Source organism: Amblyomma americanum, chromosome 4 (genome assembly GCF_052857255.1).
Source record: "Amblyomma americanum isolate KBUSLIRL-KWMA chromosome 4, ASM5285725v1, whole genome shotgun sequence".
Taxonomy (NCBI): Eukaryota; Metazoa; Arthropoda; class Arachnida; order Ixodida; family Ixodidae; genus Amblyomma; species Amblyomma americanum.
The window spans coordinates 174113719-174136337 of record NC_135500.1 but is presented as its reverse complement, the minus strand read 5'-3'; the positions used below and the strand labels follow the sequence as shown (position 1 = coordinate 174136337).

Below are 22619 nucleotides of genomic sequence, written 5' to 3'. Positions count from 1 at the left end.
CCCTGTTGTCATAATGCATTACATTGGACATATGCAAGCATGCTAATTTGCAGCTTAGGGGGACTTGTTGTTTGGCTAGTTTGTATGGGATCAGGAAGTGGGTTCTAGCACAGAGAGAATAGAATAAAATGGAATCTATTTCAGCTTAAAGGGATTGCATATACTAGAGAAGTTTTCATTTTTTGGTTATTTCTGTCGAGGTACCCAAGGCATTAGGTGCCTATATGGTGCCTGACGACAGGGCCTCATGACCTTCGCGTGCACTGCACAGCAAAGAACAGCACCAGTTTTTGCTTAATGGAAATCTTAAACATAGTTAGAATGATTGAGAGGAACACTCAGTTAGAGGAATACACGCATTCAGCAGAAAGCACAGGATGAGCACTTGAGAACTTGCTTGCATTATAGAATCCTTTTCCTTATCACACAGCAACTATCCCCAGCTGTGGTTTGATGCTTTCTGGAGAATGCAATGGAGAACTGAAAGGCATTGCCATTTCTCTTTCCACAGGCTCGATCCCGGCCACGGTGGTGAAATGCTAGAGGTCTCTGTGCCGTGCGATGTCAATGCAGGTTAAAGAACCCCAGGTGGTCGAAATTATTTGGAGCCCTCCATTATGGCATCCCTCTAGCTTGAGTCGCTTTGAGGCATTAAACCCCATAAAACCGCTTCTTTTTGCCATTATATCACTGCAACTTAGTTGCAAGTGCATGTAGTTTACTATTGCAGAAATTCTTCAAGGCATTTTTTTTTAGGGCACAAGCCTTTCTTGCCCTATTGAGTGAAAACCCGTCTGTGTGTGTGATAACTCGATGCTACCCATAAAAGATGGCATCCTCATGCAGACGGTCGGCGCATCCGAATGCAATCTTATGTGATAGCTGGTGTGGGAGGGGGGCGCGGTCTGCAGTAGGGCAACGACTGCATTCACAAAGTTAGCGCTGTATTGCGGAGAAGTCTTAGAGGTAGAATTGCAAGCTGCGTTGCATCAGGTTACATCACACCACAATGCATGGAGCCGAAGGGGTGCAGCAGCACCTCTGTGGTCGCATCGAACAGCCATGTAGAGGTTGGACGTTGCCGGCTGTGTGCGATTCCTTCTGCGATGTCAGTTCACCGCAAGTAGTCATAGCGGCCAGTTTTGTGTGATCATGTGCTATGGACAGTGAATGACCGTGTTCACAAAGTGAGCTGGCGGGCTTTTGCCTTCCCACATGTATGCAGTCTGAAGTGTCTGCCCCGAATTTTTAATATTTATTACTAACTTCTGGTTCGCTAGAGGCGATATCTGAGTGTACTATATAAACCTGCCTTACTTCATTCACCTGTACATATTTTTCAGTTCTTTGCAAACATATTATAATATGCCTCATGCCCCTCTCTCTTTTTTCTGTCATCAAGGGCTCCGCGGGGTAATGGGCCCCGGCTATACGGCCATGAATGATCTAGTTATCATCCAGACATCACAAGGTGTGGCAAAGTATGTCCAGAGTGCACTCCCAGATGCCGCAAAGAAAGGCGTTGCCATCAGTTTTGACGGCCGCTACAACAGTCACAGGTGGGCATCTCCAGTCTCTGGCATGCACTGTAGGCTAGTAAACCTCAGTTCATCTCTAAATGTATAACTGGAAAATCATAGCCTTAGTAAGTTTGTGTGGAGACTTGCAATCTTGTGTTGTCCTGTGGAGCTCGCCATGTTGTCTGTAGAGAACTGACTGCAATGGTTGTCACAGCTGCGTGCATGGGCATGCGCAGATGATTAACACAGCTTCTCCTTGCAAGGCACTGAGAATAAACCTGAAATAAGAGCATGTCCTATGAGGAAGTTGCCATGGTACATGCTGTAGTGGGTATATCAGGGAAGTTCTCCTTTTTTTATGGCGTCATAGCAGCAGTAATGGTTGTACCAGCCGGAAAATCTAAAGCGAAAGCATTCGTCACAATTTTATATACTAATCATTGCCATTTCACTCCACCTTGATTCTTGGAAAAGCACTTGTGAGCTCTGCATTAATTTTTAAGAGATGCAAACATTTTATAAATGAACGGTAGTACTTTTGAGACGTTGGACTTCTGTTAAGAAAAAGCACGTTTTTAACCCTGTTGGTTTGTGGCGGCCTTAGTTGCTTATGCTCCAGCATGCACTACACAGCTAACTTGTAGTGGTGGTGGTAGATGTTGTGAGTAATGCCACTACGGTGCAGCGCTAACTGGAGGCAGACTAGTCCTGCACAGTCCTGCACAGTGCTTAAAGTCAGGAGGGTTGCAGACCCCTTGCCGGTATTGACAAGGGATCTAGACCCCCTGCGCTAGAATTTAGGGACTGTATGAATCCGAAGCAGGCAACCGTTTATTTTTTTATTTCTCTTGTCAGTGGTTGTCAAAATATTTCTTTCTCATTTAAAAAATTCATCATGAATTTTAGTAAGAATCATTAACATGTTTTCTAAAATCTTAGATAGATAAAAATAAAAGGTCTTGGCCATGCTACACAAAGGCTGGAAAGAAAAGGAAACTTGTAACCTCATACCACAAGTCAGTCCAGAGCTGGCCACTCAGCTCCAAGACTAGCCAATAACAATGGGAAACAGTGCAAAGTATCCCCCCAACCTTCACAAGTAGAAAGCATCCAGCCTTCCCAAACCCAAAGTGGCTCTGAGCCATTTAGAATCTTTTTTTCTTTTTTTCTCTTTCTCGCATCCCGGAGAAAATTAGTCATGTTTCTAGTTTGAACGAAAAAATCTTCAACGGAAGTTCGTCTGGTTGGGTTCTTAAGATAGTTGAGAGAAAACTGACGTCAACCAATATTTTTAACTTTACCCAATGTTTTGGGACCAACCCGGTCCCTTCTTCAGGGGTGACTAAAGTGTGCCAGCAGTAGCGAGTTGCTGTCTTCGCTCTCCCTTTGTTAGCATGTGGCGCAGCCCACTAACGTTTGCGGGGGGTAGCGTTCCTGGAGTCCTATTCATCGCATCCTTTGTGAGCCGGATGTGCCATGACTCCACATGTCGCCTCTTGAACAGGTTTGGCTCCACGGCCAAGACGCTCACCTCCTCGAAGGCTGTCCGGTGGTCAGCATGCTCGCAGTGTTCGGCGAGGGGGTTGGATACTGAATTCATTAGCTGGATGTCATTTTTGTGTTGCCTTATTCTTTGGTGGAGGTTTTTTGTTTCGCCAATGTATGAAGCTGGGCACTTTGAGCATGTGATTTTGTAAACGACACCTGGTTGTTTTTCTCTGGCGACGCGGTTTTTCGGTCGTGATAGGAAGCGGCTTATTGTCGAAACAGGTTTGTGAGCCATGTAGATTCCATGTTTTCAGAGAATGCATGCGAGCGCCTCACTGGTTCCCCTCACATATGGAAGCAGAACGCGCGCGCATTTCGTTGTTTCATTGTTGGCTGGTCTCTTTGTCCTCCAAGCTTGACGGCGACCAACGTGTTGAATAAAGCCACGTGTGTAGCCATTCTTATGTAGGTCAGCTATCCGGTGGTCAGCACACTCGCAGTGTTCGGCGAGGGGGTTGGATTCTGAATTCATTAGCCGGATGTCATTTTTGTGTTGCCTTATTATTTGGTGGAGTTTTTTTGTTTCGCCGATGTATGAAGCCGGGCAATTTTAGCATGGGACTTTGTGACTAAAGTGCGCCAGCAGCAGCGGGTTGCTGCCTTTGTTGCTCTCCCTTTGTTAGCACGTGGCGCAGTCCACTAACATGGGGTTCGCCGACCTACAGAAGAATGGCGAACATTGGTTGTTTTTCTCATATCTATCCTATCTTCAGAATTTTAGTAGAATAGGTTATGTGAATGAATGGGAAAGAGTGCCACAAAAAGTAATACTTTTGGCATGGTGGAGTTGGAGAATGAGCATCATAAACATTTTCTTTAACTTCTACTTCTGATGCCTATTGAATTCAGGCACCCAGGAGCTCCATCAAAACATTGATAACATAGCCACACTTGTGTTCTAAGGTTGCATTTTGTTTAGCATTTTCACTAGTGTTTCATATTACCTTGAGGGCAGCCTTTGCAAAAGATACAGTATGGTCTAAGGTTCCCTTCTATTCTGTATAGTAGAGCTATATAGGTCGCTGGAATTTCAAATCTGCAGAGCAGTGAAGACAAGTGTTCATTTCACCATTGAGAAATTTGTAATGTTGTCAATTTAAAATGATCTACACTGCACTTCCCGTAAGCTAACCTGTTGGGCAGTATATTTTTGGCAAAGTCTGTACATGCGCCTTCAAAAGTTTTCGGAACACAAAAATGGGAACAAAACTGAACCTCAAGGCAATCTAAGCATGCAGCCATGACCTGAATGGTGTGTTCAGCACTTCCCAGTGTGACCTGCATAACCTGTAATTCAGTGCCTGGCTGCCTCTCTGAGGATGAATTCTGGTTTTTCGTGATTTTTGGTGTTCCGGAAGCTTTTGTGGGCATCTGCGCATGCTCCTATCATTTTCAGTTTAACAATCAGGGTGAGCTGTTCATTGTTTGCATGGCATGGTGTGGTGTGGCTACATCACTGATGAAGGATCCCATTTGTGCAGAATACATTTTTTGTGATTTGGAACATCCAAGGTACGCATCAATTATATGGAAATTTCTGCTTTGTACTTCAATGGAGGGTGACAGCTGCTAACCCTGTGTTTTGCCATGCTGCCTCCAGGTCGCGTTCTCTTTTGAGGCTGTGAGTTCACCTAGCAAAGTCTGCTTTTGATGTCTTCTCAGTGACTGCCTGTCTGCCTGTTGTTTTCACTTAGATGGCTGTCTTAAAGAGGGTTGAACGCGGTGCAATTTTTGTTCTTAGTAAAATTTTGTTGTTCAGCTGCTTGTGGCTTGGTTGGCATTCATTCAGCAGCTAGAGAATTGTTTATTGCCAATGTTTTAGAAGATAGGCTTAAGTTGGCAAACTGGCTTTAGGGAGGCGGGCTCTCCTCTTCACGGTGATGCTATGGTGCTTCATTGTCTAAAAGTTAGAGAATCCCAAATGTGCTGGGAATATCAGAAGCACAATTCGCTCACAATTTTCGAGGACTAAAAATGAAAAAAAAAACATCGTTTTATAAATTTCGAATGCATATTCTGCTCTAATTTTCTGTCACGACATCCGTGAAGACATTAGGGTCGCATTAAAAAGAATAAATTGGGAACTAGGAAATTTTGACCAGTTGGTGATTTTTATTTGCCGCTGCCTTCCTTAAAATAACTCGAACAACGAGCTTTCAATCTTCAATGATGGAGCGTGACATTCCCTTAGTATATCAGCTCCAAGAAAGTTTGCACAGCTAGAAAGTCTGAACGAGCTTTTTTGCAATCATTTAACCTCAAAGGCCGCCTTGAAATATCAAGTTGTTTGGCACAGAAAAATGACGCCTATGCTCGTAATACAAGAAAATGCAGTAAAATCTTGACAAGGGAGCTTGTGAGCGCTGTGTCCGAGAAAACCATGATTGATAATAAGAACCTGAAAATGAAAGCCATTAAGTGAAAGGTTTCTCACGAAAAGGCTGAAGGAGAGCTTTGGACACTAAGGTGTTAACTTTCGCTCATTCTTCTTCCTCCTTTGGGCTTCCTTCACCCATGCGCTAGCATGTACTATTGCTATAAAAAGTTTACGGGATGCAAATGTGCAAAAAAAAAAAATTTCAGCACAGTCATGTAATCCTCTTGTCTGAAATGCGACGAGGTATGAAGGGACATCTGCTGGTAACAATACCATGCCACTGGGTGAAGAGGCAGAGCTACAATGCACATTCTTCCGAGAACGCACATCCCGTAATATTTTGATTGTGATAGTACGTCACTTGCAAGGCAGCAGTGACAGCTTTAAAAGCAAAAACGCCTAAGGGAAGTCTTTATACAAGTCAGACTAGCTCATAACGTGTGTGTTTTTCAACACTTGGAGCTGGCTATTCTTGGCCAGTTCACAGTAAATGGTTTTTCTGCAAATAAAACAGGAAAAAAATTTTAAATTATGAAAACCCATTTTTTTTGTAATTTCTTTTTTTGTGGCCAATACTTCTTTCTTTTAGTGCAGGAGCCCTTGCCTCTCTAACTTTTCAAGATAGAAATATAATGGGAATATCAGTTGCAGCAAATTGTTTAACTAAAGCAGTAGTTTTAAAGCGGATTGTTTTCTTGAATGTGCGTCTCATGCGTATGTCAGCAGCTGTTTGCCGCCACGTCTTCAACGTGCTGTCCATTTCTATAAGTTTTAATAATGTGTAAAGGATAGAGATGAAAAGCGCTTTTATATTCTTTAAATATGTTGCTCTATGTATGCGAGCCTCTGCCTGCTGACGTTTTTCAAGCAGGGAGGTGACAAGGCAACGCACATCAGCCCATCCTAACACAACTGCAGTGCCGCTGTCTGGCTGGCAATCATTTAGGCCTGCTCCACACCAAGGCACACCAGCACCCTTTGTAAACTGACCTTGTCTAAAAAAGTCGCTTGTTGCTAAGAAATTTGGAGTTGGAAACTAAATAGTTTTTTCCATCTGTTGAATGAATCAAACTCATGACAATGATGAGTTTAAGAGACTTATGGACTGCAATATCATTGGCTGAAAGTGAGTGTGAGTGAAATCTAGCCACAGAGATCCATGCACACAGAAGAAAGTAGAATGTCATTAGAGTCTCCTTGTTAAAATAGTTTTGACCAGTGGCAATAATATTCACATTTCATTTTATGCCTTTTCTAGCTTATTAACATATGCTGTTTTCAGCCAGAGCAGCCTCACTGTCATTCAAACCGTTGTTAATCGATATAGGCAAACTTCGATCTGTCCTCAGTTGCTCCTTAGGAAGAAGAAACTGTCCCCGAGCAGCTTGACAATCACTTTAACTGCTCACTCTTGCTTGCGTGCAGGTATGTTTTGGGAGATAATGTGACTTTATCAGCCTTGTTGTCTTGGTGCTTGTACTGATGCTATCTCTAAAGCCTGTCCAATGCACAAACAGCAGCAGCAAGAGCTCTCCCCATCATCTTTCAGATTCGCACGACTGGCTGCTGTGGCATTCCTGCAACTGAACATTCCCGTGCGTCTCTTCAGCAAGGTGACACCTACTCCGTTCATTCCCTTCACTGTCCTGAACATGGGCTGTTCGGCAGGCATCATGGTCACGGCTTCTCACAATCCAAAAGATGACAACGGCTACAAGGTCCCTCCTTGCCTTTTTTCTTTTTTGTTTTTGCTTCATATCCTGTCGAGTTTTACACCTCACGTACACATCTCTAGTGGAATAAAGTTATGCATACTGTTTACCTTTTATTTTTCAGGTATATTGGGACAATGGCACTCAGGTGAGCTGTCTTAACATACTTTAATATACTGATAGCAGATGCATGGTTGTACTTTAAGGAATGTCTTAGCTTTCTCTATATTTCGAAAAAAATGCAGTGGGGCTGTGCTTCATTTATCTATTTGCTTTAACTGTTTTGAAGTTCTGCCTTAATCTGTGTCTCATTATCATCATCATAATTCAATAGCGTAGTGTATTTTAAATGGCATACAATACTATTGCAGCTTTGAGGGTTCTGGTCCCAGCATAGTGTAGCTATACTTTGCCAAGTGTCAGCATGACGTTATGTAAGCATTTGAGGGAGTTAATACCTGAGAGGGTGTAAAACGGTTCCATAGCATGAGAGAGTGAGTATTATTATGCCAGATAAAATGATTTTCTCCACTACAGCACCTCGTTTCTTCTTTTACTCCCTCCTTTATCCCTTCCCTTATGGTGCCCTGCAGGTGTGAGCCCATACATGAGACAGATACTGGGCCATTTCCTTGCTCCAAAAACCAATTTTCATTTTTTCATTTTCATTTATCTGCACAATAACCCACTCTGTAGTCGGTTTATTCAGTTTGCCATAGTCACAAGACTTGTACACCTTGGAAGGTAGCAGGTGGTTACGTGACAGTAGTGCTGTTTCATTGAATAGCAAACCAAATTTATCGTCTATCAGTCTGCTTCAAAGTTTTGCATTCAGCATTGTTTATGGCATTCAGTAGGTGTCAAAGTTCTTGTTTACAATTTTTTGAGTTGGCTTTGCTTAGGTCCTGATGTTGATACACAATCTTGCGCTGTAAGCAATGCATAGGGCCATTTCAAGGGCAATATTTTTTTCCTTTCTCCTGTTTATATTGAGTAGAAGCAGGTTCACTTCACATAGCACATGTCATCATTGCGCTGGCTAACCACTGACATTATTTTCCAGATCATCTCACCTCATGACAGTGGTATTCAGGCCAGCATTGAAAAGAATCTGGAACCTTGGCCAAAGGCATGGGACGTTAGCCAAACTGACACAAACCCATTATGTACAGATCCATTGGCAGAAGTCATCAAGAAGTACTTTGATATCATTGCATCTAACATATTCGACAGGTAAGCATGTTTCACTTAGCTGGCTGACTTTGCTTGGCTTTAGTCTAACTTGTTAGCCTCTTCGCAAGCAGCATGAAAGAACATGTCACCAAATGTATGTCACCAAAAGCACACATCACCATATAGTGTTCATGTCACGTGTTTTTTTTTCGTTTTTTCATGGTGTTCATGTTGGAAAAAAACACATGACATGATGCATGCTGCCAAGTGACTACAAGCTACATTGGTGTGGCTACAAGCATAGTTCTGTGAGCCAGTTTCGGTTTTCCGCACACAGCAGGCCAGAATTCCTTGTGCTAAAAACTGATACGGCTAATGCTGACTGCAAGCTACAAATCTCTAAACGCAATTTGGTGTCTAGTTTTAATGGGATTAGCTTTTAGATTTTGGCTTGCCAGCTTGCTAGGCAACATAGCTGTTTACTGATATCCGTCACTGGTGGCGACACTGCACCAAAGAAAGCAAGCTTTTAACTTAAAAAGCCCATGCTATTTCATTAAAACTTCGTTAAATCAGATTTCAAAGGAGTGAAAAAAGTTGGGGGGGCACTTTGCGCTCTGCCTTTAAGGGTATGATGCAGTAGTGGTTCCTCTTGCCCACGTTGATACGGACACTGTTTCCTCTTTCATGATCATTATGTGAAAGACCACACGACATACTTATAGCCCCCGTTTAACCAAGTCATACGAACGTCCCTGCGTGGCATAGCGGTCACGTGCCTTACTCACAACCTGAGGTTCATGGTGTCGATTCCTGTGTAGGCTACATAAGTGCACTTACCAGGAATACAGCGATAGGCCTGCTGCATAACAGCTTGAGGGGCAGCAGTTGTAACGTGAGTTGTCGTCTGCTCCCTGCTTATATAAGGGCGCGGAGGAAGACGATGGCTGATGGCCCATGCACTTGACGCGTTGCTCGCAGTTGCTCCGATCACTAAAGATCTGATGGGTCGTTGATGTGGCTGGTGCCATCTATGGGAGCTTCTTGTAATAGCCAGCCACCTTTTTGACCAATCTGGATTTTTCCTTCATGCCAACACCGGCATTTCTGCAACGCGGGGCCCTTGCGCTGTTGTGTAAAATGAAATTATCTGAATGTTGAATTATAGGATGACAGCCCCCCCCCCAGCTTACAAAAACCATTCACATGAAAGTAAAATTTATTTTGTGAAAACCTGGGCAATGTTCACCCCCTTTTAATACAAAAACTGCGCGGCAAGGGCGATTTTTTTACAGTTCCATCGAACGCTTTTAATTCGTGCACGCTATCATGAATGTCAGAAGTTGTACTGCTCGATAATGGTAAAGGTCTTCGCTGGAAGAATAATACCATGTCTACGGAAGCAAGGGAAGCGCAAGGGAAGATAAGTGACAATTCAATTGTTCTGAACGGTGTGGGCTCAGCTGGCTGGCTGATAAGTGCAGCCATTAGCGGCTGTTAATTGCTGCAGGCTGGTGGCGAAGCTCTGAAAACGAAACTAGGTACCTGGCCAGACTCTCTTCGCCTATCTACAGGGTCCTGTCGATCATCAGCGTATATGCCATTGCGCGCACCTCAGAGAGACTTGCAAAACAATGTAACATGAATATGCAGTTCACGCCTGCGGACGAATATCCTGAACAATCGCTTATCGAGCTGGTCATACCTCGACATGGCTTGACTTCAGGAGCCATCGGAATTAATCAATGCCTGCTGGCCAGCCCTGAGGCGTCCAAATAAATTAGCTTCCTACTCCATAGATTTACATGGGTGTTTGGCAGGACTCCAACGGCGGTATGGATTATCTGAATTTTCAAATTAACGGGGGTCGAATTGACGAGTTTTTACTTTGCTAACAGTGTTTGATGAGACAGCTTGTATGCTGGGAAGTATGGTCTGTGTAGTACTCATAAGGTCTGGTTTTATTTCGTGAGCAAAAATTAAAACTATTGACATTCATTCACTGCATCATATGTGATGTATGTGGTGTTAACTTTAATACAAATGGGATGCAAAAGTCTAGTCTGAGGAATTTTGAAACTACCATTGCTTTCGCACATAGGCTTAATACAGGCCAACTGTCATGAATTCAACTTGGCCTGATGACAGGAGTTGCATCTGATTATGCCTTATGCTTCTTGATGTCACCAGCATTTGAGACGTTACAAAAATCTTTCATCTCTTGTCTTAATTTCTGAGTTTGGGGTTGTTTGCAGGAAGGCATATTTACTGCAGATAAGCAAGACTGCACCTTTCACTTGCATTCAAAAGTGTTTCGATGTTTTCATCAGTATGATGGGAGTGCTTTTAGCTTCCTTATAGGTGTTGCCAAGGGGTGCTGTTATTTTTCTCTTTTCTTCTACTTTTTGCAGAACCATAAATGAGAACTGTGGTTTGACCTTTACATTTACGTCGATGCATGGTGTGTCTCACCCATACATGGTTCAAGCATTTGAGACATGTGGCTTCAAGCACTACATGCCAGTCAAGGAGCAAATGGACCCTGACCCAGAGTTTCCGACTGTCAAGTTCCCAAACCCAGAAGAGGGGAAAAGCTCTTTGGTAATATCTAGTAAACATGCAGACTGTTATTCTAGACCACTTTGCCTTCCTTAGAGGCAACGAAGTGTTACCCAAACTAGAGCACCCACTCCCAATAGGCATGAAAACACAAATGAGGAGAGAAAAAAGGGGGGTTGTCACAGGACAGAGTGCCAGATGTAAAGAAAAGAAGCCCAAGAACAGAAAGATGTGTATTTTGGAACTAACCTGAAAGCAATGGGTTAAAGGCCAAACAAAGGCATAAAAACTAGCTTGAAACGTCGCATATCGTGAAGGGCATGGTACTTGCTTGCTGAGCTTCAAGTGCCTTCGTTAGCAGCAGTGGTGTTTTGGTAGTATCTACAGAAGGAGGCTGAGGTGCATGACAGCAGGCAGATGGTCTTGCGAACATACCATGCGATTTGAAGAGATGGCGTCCATCTATGATAAAATGTGTGTGCCTGAAATACAAATATTGTACACGAGGCTTGTGTGTAATTTGTAATGAATGGTATTTAATGTCACAGTGGGTACTAAATCTTAAGTTTTCAGTGTAGCATTGACCTCATCGTGTGTGTGTTACTTCTTGGTCTTCGTTTCTCTCTGCTGCTATTTTTAATTGTTTGTGAGTAACTTACGTCAGCCACAGGGATGCATCCTGGCACGTTAATTTTGTGTGAATTCGAGATGTTGTACATACACCAGCCTATTCGGTTAATTAGCTTGCATACTGCTCAGTAATAAGTGTTCACATGCTTCACAACTAACCACCGCTTGGATGTGAATGTCGGAGGAAACTCCCGAGTTATTGAAGGATCTTGAATGTCTGCATGAAGGAGTGCAAAGCCGTTCTTTGAACAAGGCAAAAGAAAGTAGATTCAGGGAATCTCCCATAGCCATGGATTGATCATCAAGACCTCTCCGTGTATTGGAGCTCTTATCACTTTCAAATGCAACTTTAGCTTCTTGTATATTCTGTGCCATGTCTTCACCAAATTTATCAGTGCTATGTGACGTCGCTCTGCACGTGCCCCCAGTTAGTGCATTGTGAAATCAAAAGTGAATATGCCGAGTAAAACAATTGCTAGATCAGAGATAGTAGACTTGTTAACAAAAATAGCATGATTTTCTAGAAAACAAAGCAGCCGGCAATGTGACTGCCATAGTAGGCAGTGCATTGGCTCAGGATGTGTGAAGGCAGCAACTAAAATGAAACAAGAAAAGAATGTTTTGATGCTTTCCAAAGTTGCTACTTTATGGGAGCATGTATCGTTGTGTGCACTGCTGTTTTCATCAAACTGAACTGAAAGATGTTTCTGAGTTGCAGAGAGATGTAGCGTGTTTACTGTCGCTGCTTCTTGAGTTGCACTTCTTGTCTGGGGAGTGAAGGTTGCTATTTTGTTTTCCAGGACTTGTCATTCTTGACTGCTGACAAGGCAAACAGCAGGCTGATTCTGGCCAATGACCCTGACGCAGATAGGCTTGCAGTGGCTGAAAAACAACCCACGTGAGTTTTACATGCTACCGGTCTGATTATCAGTAGAATGTTGCAACTGGTGTAAAGCGCAGCTTTCCAACACACTTGTCGTAGTTTAACATCTTACTATGTACATGGGCTATGCTGGATGATCTAGGCATTGCAATGCTTGTTATGAAGCCTGATTCATGGGTTTTTCTCAGGCGCAGACTTTTGCTGAAGATCTTGAGGTCTTCGTAGTGCACTTGGTTCCATCGCATCTTGCTTGTGCTTTATTCATGCTCACAGTAAAAGGTAGCGACTAACGGTGTCGTTTTTTTTGTTGTTGCCCCTTGTGATGAGTTTTTGTTTGAGTATACCGAGACGTAGCTTTTTCTTCTTCCTCTCTTGCAAGTAGCCAGTGCAGTAGCCACATATAAAAGTGGTTTAGAGATGGTATGTATAGTTGCAATACAATAGAACCTCGATGATCTGATCCTGGCTGATTCAGATTTTGGGATGACACCAGTTTGTAAAATTCCCTGGCCAAAGTGCATTGTGCATTGTGTGCAATGCACTGAATTTCGGATGTTCCGAACACTCTTCTGCGCCTCTACAGATGATACGAACATGCGATCCACGACCTCGAGTGCAAGCACACTGCCTGTACATCGTTGACGCCATGACTGCATTGAGTGGTGGTACGCGGCCCATACAGTTCTGCAGGATTTTAAGGTTATTGCATTCGTTCCGACCAAATTCGACTAGCAGTTTTTTCAGGGTGGGACGGTTCCTTAATCCGCAGTAAAAATGATGATCAATAGAGTAATCCGTCGGCTAGATAAACTCATATAATCCTTTCACCAGCTTTGTTAAAATAAATGTTGTCGGAGCACTTTATTCGAGTATGTTAAGCTCGAAGTGATCTTCTTCAAGCATGTCGGACTGCATCGGCGATTTCATGATCACCAGTTGCATGGCACAGACCATGAGCAGCAACTCTCGGTGCACTGCCGTAATGAAATCCTGTCAGCCATAAACACTTCTGTATGAATTTATTTCCCATATTTCTGCTTGTGGATTTTGTTCGTTTTGGGCGATATGAACATTTTTTGGGACCCTTTGAGGTTATTACCATCGAGATTCTACTATATATGCATTTAGTGAGCAAATCAAGCATTGCTTCTGTTAGGCTCAAAGCAGAAGTCTGTGTTCTTGTGAAATGCCGTCTGTGTAGACTTTTTAGTGATGTTTGGGATGCCATCAGAACACCATTTCTGTAGACAGTGCCTATTAATATCAGTTTCCAGCATTCTTAAGCCACATACAATTTTTGTAATTTCAGTGGTGAGTGGAGAGTGTTCACAGGCAATGAGATTGGAGGACTGCTTGGCTGGTGGCTTTGGCATTGTTACCGAGCTAAAAACCCCAGTACTCCAGGTAAGCAACCATTCACTGTTGTCTTGTTCGTTCCTGCTGATGTGCTTACTTTGAGAAAAGGGGATAATGTGTAGTTTCCCTCGTCTGTTTATTTTCTATGCTAGGCTTACTTTTTACATTGGTTTGCAGCTGAAAATGTTTACATGATCTCCAGCACCGTGTCTTCAAAGATCCTTTCCACCATAGCTGCAAAGGAAGGCTTCAAGTTTGTTGTAAGTAAAACAAAGCATTTTCATCTTGTTGCAGCATTAGCCTTAACTGCGACTGCATGTAACTGCTGAATGTACTGTTGAAGAATCTGATGCTTGAACCACCTCTTGAAGCTGTCTAAGCATTGAAGTAGGTGATGCCAGAGGTAGATTAAGTTAACAAGAATTTTTGTTGCCAGATGTTGAGATTTTCAAATATTTTCAAATTAGTTTGAATGGCATTTCTTTCTGTCCTTCAGTGGACTGGTCTGTTCCTGTCTTCAGCGGTTAGGATTACTTGTGGCTTTCCATTTCACACTTACATAAGCTGTGACAGAACACCCAATATAAGAAAGCTAAGAGGCTGCGGGGCTGCTCACAGCATCACCTGAAAATTATACTGTGGAAAAAGGCAAAATGATAAGTGACACAAAAGGTGACGTGTAGTTACACGCTAATAGACAGCAGTGACATAACATAGCCAACAACTTGCAACGTACGGCAAAGTCTTTTGTACACATGAGCTCGGGGGCATGTTATGCTGTATTTGGAATGGGGCTGATAGGAAATATTGTTGTAATTACTTTATATCTCTTGAGCAGAGGAAGCCTAGAACACTGAGCATATGAAAGTGCAAGCTTAGAACTGTAAAAAAAAAAACGACTGATATAGATTCAGGAATTTATTCTCTTTTCAATTTCAAGTTCCAGTTTACAACAACTTCTCATTCGCTGTGACCAGGTGGTGCGACCACAGTTGTTTGTTGCTGCAAGGAACTGCCATTGCCCGAATGCATATTTTCATGGTAGCACCACACTCGTTCATAACAAGCGAGCGTTCTTCATATCTCTGGCCATTAAAAGTGGATTCTACCCTATTGAGCAGACCGGCATTTACAAAAAACTGAATGACGGTGGCAGTGGTAGCTACAAGTGTACTCGGAGTTCGTCAAACAGAATACCCGCCACTCTCAGCCATGCTTAATTTAAAGCTGACTATGAACTTTCAAGATATGGTGTGCATAGTAACCACCACAGTCTGACAGCATATGTGATGTAATTGGTCTTGTTCCTTCTTTACTCATTTTTGCTTAACCAGGAAACACTCACTGGATTCAAATGGATGGGCAACAAGACTTGCCAACTCTTGAAGGAGGGCAAAACTGTCTTGCTTGCTTTTGAAGAGGCCATTGGTAAGTGTAGTTTAATACGCAGTTTTGCACACAGTCAAATTGTTGGAGTCTTCTCGTTTCAGCAGTTGAAGACATCCTAGCTATTGTGACGAGCAGAAAATGCTGTATTTGTATCTTGTTTTAGAGTATAATATGGGTGGTATTCTGAAGGAGATGATTTGAAGAAAATGAGCTGTCATTATTTGTTTGCAAATTGGATATGTGATCCTGCACAGTGATGGTGGTATATATGGTCATGTTCTAGGGCAGGGCTTTTCATACTTTTTGCCTAAAGGAACCCCAACGGCTTTCAATATGTGTCAAGGACACCCCACTCGCCACATTTGGTCAGTGTTGCTTTTGAACAGATTCCTCATGCTTATTTTTTCGTTTGCTCACTTTTGTGAATATTTGTTTTTCTTGCCTTCAGCAATCAGATTTTCATTCAGTGCCCACCTGTCACTCAAGCTTCGACCTCTAGGACCAAGACAAGAATGCAGAAAACTATCTCACAAGACAAACAATTAGCTACCAGACAGCATTTTTCAAAGCCATGCCGTCGCCAACAAATATACAGTTAAGGACTGGCATATCAAAAATTTTTGCTGGTCCGAGTGACTTAACTAGAGAGGGGTTCAACAGTAGTATGTTCATCCTTAAGGGCATTAGCTGTATTTCAGCAGGTGGCATTAGTTATTTATCACATACAGAATCTTATTTTGAAGTTAGGTTTGTGTGTTGCTGTATTTAGCTGTAGAAGATAGCAACCTTCTTCCCTGACTGCCCTAGGAAACAAAGTTTTGGTATGAGGCATTGCTAAAAACAGGCAATGAAATGCTGTTAATAGATTTGAATGTGCATGTGCCAGAGTGGTTCATTCAGGGGAAACCAATGGTATCAAAAGCACTTGTTACCTGCTGGAGTCTGCTGTCAGAGGGAAATGGTGGCATATACCCTTGTAGATTGGAAGAACTTGCTGGGCGAGTACATGGCTGTTAAGAAAGAGTTGTGCATACATAAAGGACGAACACAGGAAGGATGATTAAGGCAGAAAGAGCACCTTTCATCGTCTTTCCTGTGTTCGTCCTTTATGTAGGTGCAACTCGTTCTTAAAAATACCATTGTAATTCACTCCTCATTGTGCAATTCGCCAGGGCTGGAAAATACATAGCCTGGGGGCATTCTTTACTTCACTTTTAATAGCAGTAGCTCATAGTGTACTATAATTTTCTTGTGCATGTTCATGGTACTGTGGCAGCATTTTATGACTGCCCTTTCAGAAACAGCAGTAAAGGAGCTGAGATACTAAATTTTGGTTTTACATTTTTTTTGTAATCATGCAGAATACATTACTATCAAACACAAATTGGCACATGGAATTTGCCTACGACCAGTAAATAATTTATAATTGAATTTCTTCTCTTGTGTTGTTTTGCTATCAACAGCCGAATGGTAGCTATGATGTCGACATTTAATTGAGGTCATGTGAGGCACACAAAAACAACAATATTATAGCTGCTTCCTCATTTATTGCCATTCTGGCTCTTGGGGTTCGCTGTCGCTAAAGTCATAATCAATTAAAATGGCAAAACAGCAATTACATTACTGTGTTTTTGTACATGTCACCTGAAGTTAACTTTTAACGTCATAGCCATGATTCAGCTGTTGAAGCTGAAGCTGAAGCAACTTGAGAGAAAGAATTTCAGTCATAAATAATTGGCCAGTCACAGGGGATTTTTCTATGGTGATCCATATATGCCGTCTTGCTGACCGTTCGAAAGAAGGAAGCACAGAATGAAAAATTTGTTGTCCATACAGCTAAAAGTTTCAGTGCTGGAAGGATCTCTTTCGCTGAGAAATGGTTTGTGTGTGTGCTGTATAGATCATGTTGAACAGTGTCATTGCTTTGCAGTTATTTTAATAAGTTGTTACTCCTCCAGTATTTCTTTGCATGGAGAAAGCACTTTTCTGACTGTTAGGACGGTGCGCAGGTTACATGTGTGGTACACACGTGATCGACAAGGACGGTGTGAGTGCTGCTATGCATGCAGCTCAGATGGCTGCTTACCTGGAGACGAAGAATCTTACCTTGGCCGACCAGCTGGGCGTCTTGTATGACACGTGAGTGTTGCTAGATATCTTCATGTCTTGAAGGCGCTGGTGTAGAGGACCATACGTCTTTTCTTAAAGCTGAGACCTGCAAGAATTATGACACCTACCAGTCTAGAAGTCACACATTTTTTTAGGTTTCAGCCCCTGTGAATGCCCATTTTTTGCTATTAAGTCTGCCTATAAGTTGTTCTTTTGTATTGAGTAGCCCTCTTTGTGATGTTGATACGATACAGATTATTTTCAATGTTCATGAACAGTTTCAGAAACCAGAAATGCTGTTATTTTCTTTTAAATGGATACCAGGTAAACAGAAACATAAGCATGGGTGGTAGAGAGCCAGGCAGGGTAATTAGGTTAGGAGGTCTGAAGGAAAATGGCATTAAATTTGGTCCAAGAAGGGTAACAGGTGGTCACAGGAAGGGGCTTTTGTCTTGCTGTAAATATGACCATGTGGATTATATGCTAACATCAAAATTGGTCCGTAAACATTTGCTACTCGTAGGCAAAAACTTATGACGCTCTTTGGCTCGGGTCTGCAGCCTATTTTACCTGCCATGTGAATCAGTTGTGCGCAAGTCACAAGCCAAGCTTGCTTCATTGTTATGCAAAGCTCATTATTCAAAGCAGTCTACTTTATCTCCATGCAAATAGAGTAGTCATCATAGGCATTAGTTTCACTAAAATATCATTTTCATCACCCTCCAGACTGGTACGGCATACATTTTTTTCCACTGCTGCCCTCAGGAGAGGATGCAAAGTGGTCACAGTCTTGTAGTCCATAGTTAGTTACAATAACGCTGACCTCTCCTCAGCCTAAGAGTAGGTAACACTAAACATTGTGCCACTGTGTAAGGTACTGGTACAAAGCATAGGAAAATTGTTACTTAGACTGTAAAGTATGGCAGTTACTTTCCTGGGAATTTAGGTTTTCAAATTAAGTAAAAGGTGTTGCTTGAGCCTTGGCCCAAAGTAGAGGCTGTGTGAGTATTGCCACTTCTAAAGCAGATAATGTAGAAGTATGTTTCATCCTTGTATCGGGTTCTTTTCTCCTTGGGGCTTTGAGGCATTTCTTTTTTAGTGTGCCAGCACTCGAACCCCCACTCGCTGATTTCACCAGTTTGTCCGGTCCCATTGTGCCCACCGTGCAGGTGGTAGTTCAATTAATGATTGGTCGTGACAGTTTGCTCGGGAAGAGCAACCTGGGTCTTACAAGCCCCATTGGTGGCAGCACCTGCCATCGCATGGTAATGGTGCATCGGTTAACCGCAGCACCACTGCACCAGGAGTGGTATGAGAACTCCCAGCAAGCTATGAATGTAATATAGAGAATGACCAGTTCTGCATATATGGGCATTAATCCATTAATTCTATTGTGTCACATCCTTAAGGCGAACTTTACCTCTGATTTCGCCAATCTTTGTCTGAAGCCTGCTTGGCCTTGAAAACTGATTCTCGAACCAGAACTGAAGTGCTACAACACCTATTTTGCATTTGGCCTAACCTCGATAAATTGTCTGCGATTTTTTTTTTCCAGTTATGGCTACCATGTCTCCAACAACTCTTACTACATCTGCCACCATCAGCCAACAATAAAGAGGATGTTTGAGCGACTCAGGAACTTCAGTGGAAAGAACACGGTAACAGTTGCTTCATTTTAAAGTTTCTTTTGCTATGTGTATGTTTCATTTACTGAATTCTGTTTCACATTCTACAGTACCCACGCAGCCTTGGTCCTTATACCATCAAAAATATAAGGGACCTGACTACTGGATATGATGACACACAACCTGACAAGAAGGCTGTAAGTATTGCTTTGTTAGCTGATGGGGAGTGTTGGTCTTTTTCTGCTATGGGATAATTGGCGTGGTAGAGGTTCTGTGAGTTTGAAACAGTTCTTTAAAAGGGGGGGAAGGGTAATTACACATGGTGTGCATTTGCTTTTACAATTTTTAGTGGAAGTAAGGCATTAATTTACAGGGCACAACCGAGCAAGGCTGCAACTGGAGTTTGGGCATATTCTGACTGTGATTATAATGACTCGCGTTGTGTGAAACTTGCAGAAGAAAAGAATATCTGGCTCACTCCCCACATTGTAACAGGTACTTTTGATAAAGGCTGTACAAATGCAAGCGTATTATCGCTGTACAAACTAGTGCTGAAGTGCACAAGCTGAAGAGCAATGTTGGGGAGATTGATAGCACAAATAATTGCAGCAATGTGTAGGCAGTGTTAAATGAACATTGCATATAGTGTCCTCTTGTTTCATGTTCTGGGTGCAGATAAATAGTTATTTCTTACCTTCTTTTTATGCAAAGTAAGCTCTATTGTTACAGCAGTATTTCAGAGCATGTCTGATATGTAGAAATGCATCTAATTTTCAGGGAGAGGTTCAATTTTTCTCAAGTACCACTGCATATTTATTTCAGATACTACCCACTAGCAGCTCCAGCCAGATGATCACATTCTACTTTGACAACGGCTGTGTCATTACTATTCGAACAAGTGGAACAGAGCCCAAGATCAAGTATTACAGTGAGCTGTGCTCAAAGCCTGGCGCTGAGAGAAAGTAAGCCTGCTGTGGTGGTGCCCAGCTCTATATTATATCTCTTGATTTGGTGGTGCCTTACTGGGAACTACAATGTAAGACTTGTACTGCAGGCTGAGAGCACACAATAGGAGGTACTCTGGCACAGGTGACTGAATCAAATGGTGATCGTGAACCAAGAATCAAAATCAAATCTATTATTGCAGCCTAATATTGTCCTTTGGTCTAGGCATAGAACATTAGCGACTGGAAAAGAAACATGGGTGAATTATCTGGCTGGCACAGAAACCAGATGCTCTGCTCACTTCTTGGCACTTGTCCAGTGTTAAGTGCAGCAGTTCTTACTTGCAATGTGGTTTTTTGGACGCACAACAATGTGCCTTATGGGGCTGCACTGCAGTTTTGCAATGCAGTTCTCCCAATTCGGAGGCCCTAGCTAGGAGGCTTTTATCTCTTAAGAGTGCAGTGGATCACCTGTAGTGTACACACTATCATGCACCATGCTAAGGACTTGGACATCTTACAATTTTTCATAGTGCATACAAGCATGTGCAACGTAAACACAGACTTAGATGTCTTGACTCTCGTGAACTTGCTAAATTTGGTAGGCATATTGTGCTATGGTGTGAGAGCATTAGTTCCAGAGTAGTGTTGGCACAGCAGCATTTAATTTCTCCTGGGTCATGCAACAAAATGCAGTCAGATCAGAATAATATGTTCTATTAGTGTGTCTTTATCAGCGTCTTAAAATATCCTAGGTGATTTTAGATACATACTAATAAGAGCATTTTTTCGGTCTTGTCCAATGTTTTGTGCAGTTTTCCATGCTATTACATGTGTAACCTTATGGCAGCAAAAGAAATCTATCATGGTGAACCAGATTAAATAGTAATAACAGAACAGGATAAGTGAGAAGTGCAGAGGGTGTCATTCAAGCTTTGAAGAAGAATGCAGTAAGAACAGCAGATTTATAAGCATGCTCAAAAACTACATTTTCTTAGTTCCCCATGTGCATGTCTGTATGTAAATAAAGACTGCTACACAACTAACAAAGTAAATAAACACATTGTTGTGAATCTGTCTGCATTTTTCAACATACTTAACCATTGTATGCCTTCAAAATTTAGCATAGTTATTGCGTGTTTGTTCAGTTTAATGGGAAGCCATTGTATAAAATGCAATGGCTTAGAATGACTCAATTCATTATCTTAACTATACTCTTTCTTTTTCAAGGCTTTTGAACAAGTTTCACAAGTTATAAACTTTTTGTTGTTTTTCAGGTCATGGAAAAAGCTGGAGGATGAACTAAACCAGATTATATCGCTGATGGTTCAAGAATTCTTCCAGCCTGAGCTGAATGGCTTTTGTCCTAAAGCTGATTGAATAGTCAGTGTAATTGTTTTTCCAGGCCTTGGTTTATTTTTAAACGTATTTTATTCAGGACCAAGAAATATTCTTTATATCTAGGCTTCTGCAGTTTTTCTATTTCCTTAATTTTAAGTTAAATATATTACAGCAAGTTAATGTGGCAGCTTGCATATCTGTGTCGTTTTCCAGCTAGTAGAAGAAGAAAATCTATAGAATACAATATGAACTGCACATGGCTTTGCTATTCGCCTCACACAGTGTAGATTTACTTGTTAATATATGGCCCTTTTTTTAAGATTTTATATTTTGGAGAAATAAACATATTCCTTGTTTATTTGTGGTTTTCAGTAAATCAAAATGGGTAAAAGACTCTTCAGTACCAAATTCAACCATGGCTAGTTTTCCTGAAAAGTGTTATAAGCTTAAACTCTGATAATTCATTTTATTAGCGTGAACGAAAATTGGGGCACCTCAGATCTCCCTGTTTTTCCCACTTCACACTGCTTTTTTCTCGCAAGGCACTCTCAGTTAAACCTACAAATCTACACTCCACACCAGAGCTATTGAATGTATGTCAGGCTGTACATCACAAAACTGTGGGTCATTAATTGGCTGGCCGCATGGGACTTTTAAAGCGAAAGCTTTACTGGCCTAGCAGGAGCGAGCAAACTCTGCTCCGAAAAACCAGCCTTTCAACAACCAGAGGGTGACATCAAAACTATGTGACATGCCACAGCTGCGCCAGGAGTCGGAGCGGCCGCACCGCCAAATGGCCGAACCTTCTGGCCGTGGCTGGTTTACCCGATATGCTGGCGTTCCACTATAATATGTACCGTCTGAGCGGGTGCCGAGAGTGGTGCCACTTGGGGTTGCCATTGGTTACGAAATTGTGGCCCACCCGTTTGGTGCAGAGGTTTCGGAGCGATGTCAAATCGGCACGATTTGGCGTGCAAACTGAGACTGGGGTGCGCTACAATCAAGACAAGGGAACAACACCACATAAGAACACCACGAGACACAAGCGCACGAAGTTATTAGTTGATTTGAAGCCTGGTTTGTGTGAGGGATTCGTACCGGCGGCCTTTGGTCGACAAAACTGTAATAAAGGCGACCTTCGGGGGGCCATGGCGCGCAAACAAGTGGTCGCAGAGGTATGCGGGTGGTACCAATAAACGAATCGTTGTTTTGTGATGTCCACATAGGTGTACAAATTTGTCGAAAGCATCCCATTGGCTAATGTCCAAAGGTGGATGTTCAGATCTCTATAGGACATCCGGCAAAATCCTCGAGACCTACTACTGGCAGCTGTTGGATGGTCCCACGCAAAAGAATTGGTTTCCGTGAGGACATCCCACAAGCGTCTAAACAGCATATTCTGACATCATATGGACGTCCAAAATGGGGACAAACCCAGTGCAGACATTCATGA

The 22619-nt window shown here is 42.4% G+C and overlaps 1 protein-coding gene across 1 annotated transcript in view; it reads left to right on the top strand.

Annotated features, from left to right (window-relative positions):
* Window positions 1–21524, top strand: part of Pgm2a (phosphoglucomutase 2) — a 29379-nt gene extending 7855 nt beyond the window's left edge. The window contains exons 3-16 of the mRNA XM_077662265.1: window positions 1403–1559; window positions 6995–7163; window positions 7282–7305; window positions 8221–8390; window positions 10742–10931; window positions 12320–12417; window positions 13712–13806; window positions 13936–14018; window positions 15093–15186; window positions 17157–17286; window positions 18812–18914; window positions 18992–19078; window positions 19704–19843; window positions 21103–21524. Of these exons, the coding sequence (XP_077518391.1) occupies window positions 1403–1559; window positions 6995–7163; window positions 7282–7305; window positions 8221–8390; window positions 10742–10931; window positions 12320–12417; window positions 13712–13806; window positions 13936–14018; window positions 15093–15186; window positions 17157–17286; window positions 18812–18914; window positions 18992–19078; window positions 19704–19843; window positions 21103–21205 (1643 nt within the window). The 3' untranslated portion in view covers window positions 21206–21524. The remainder of the gene's footprint in view (window positions 1–1402; window positions 1560–6994; window positions 7164–7281; window positions 7306–8220; window positions 8391–10741; window positions 10932–12319; window positions 12418–13711; window positions 13807–13935; window positions 14019–15092; window positions 15187–17156; window positions 17287–18811; window positions 18915–18991; window positions 19079–19703; window positions 19844–21102) is intronic.
* Window positions 21525–22619: the final 1095 nt, after the last annotated feature.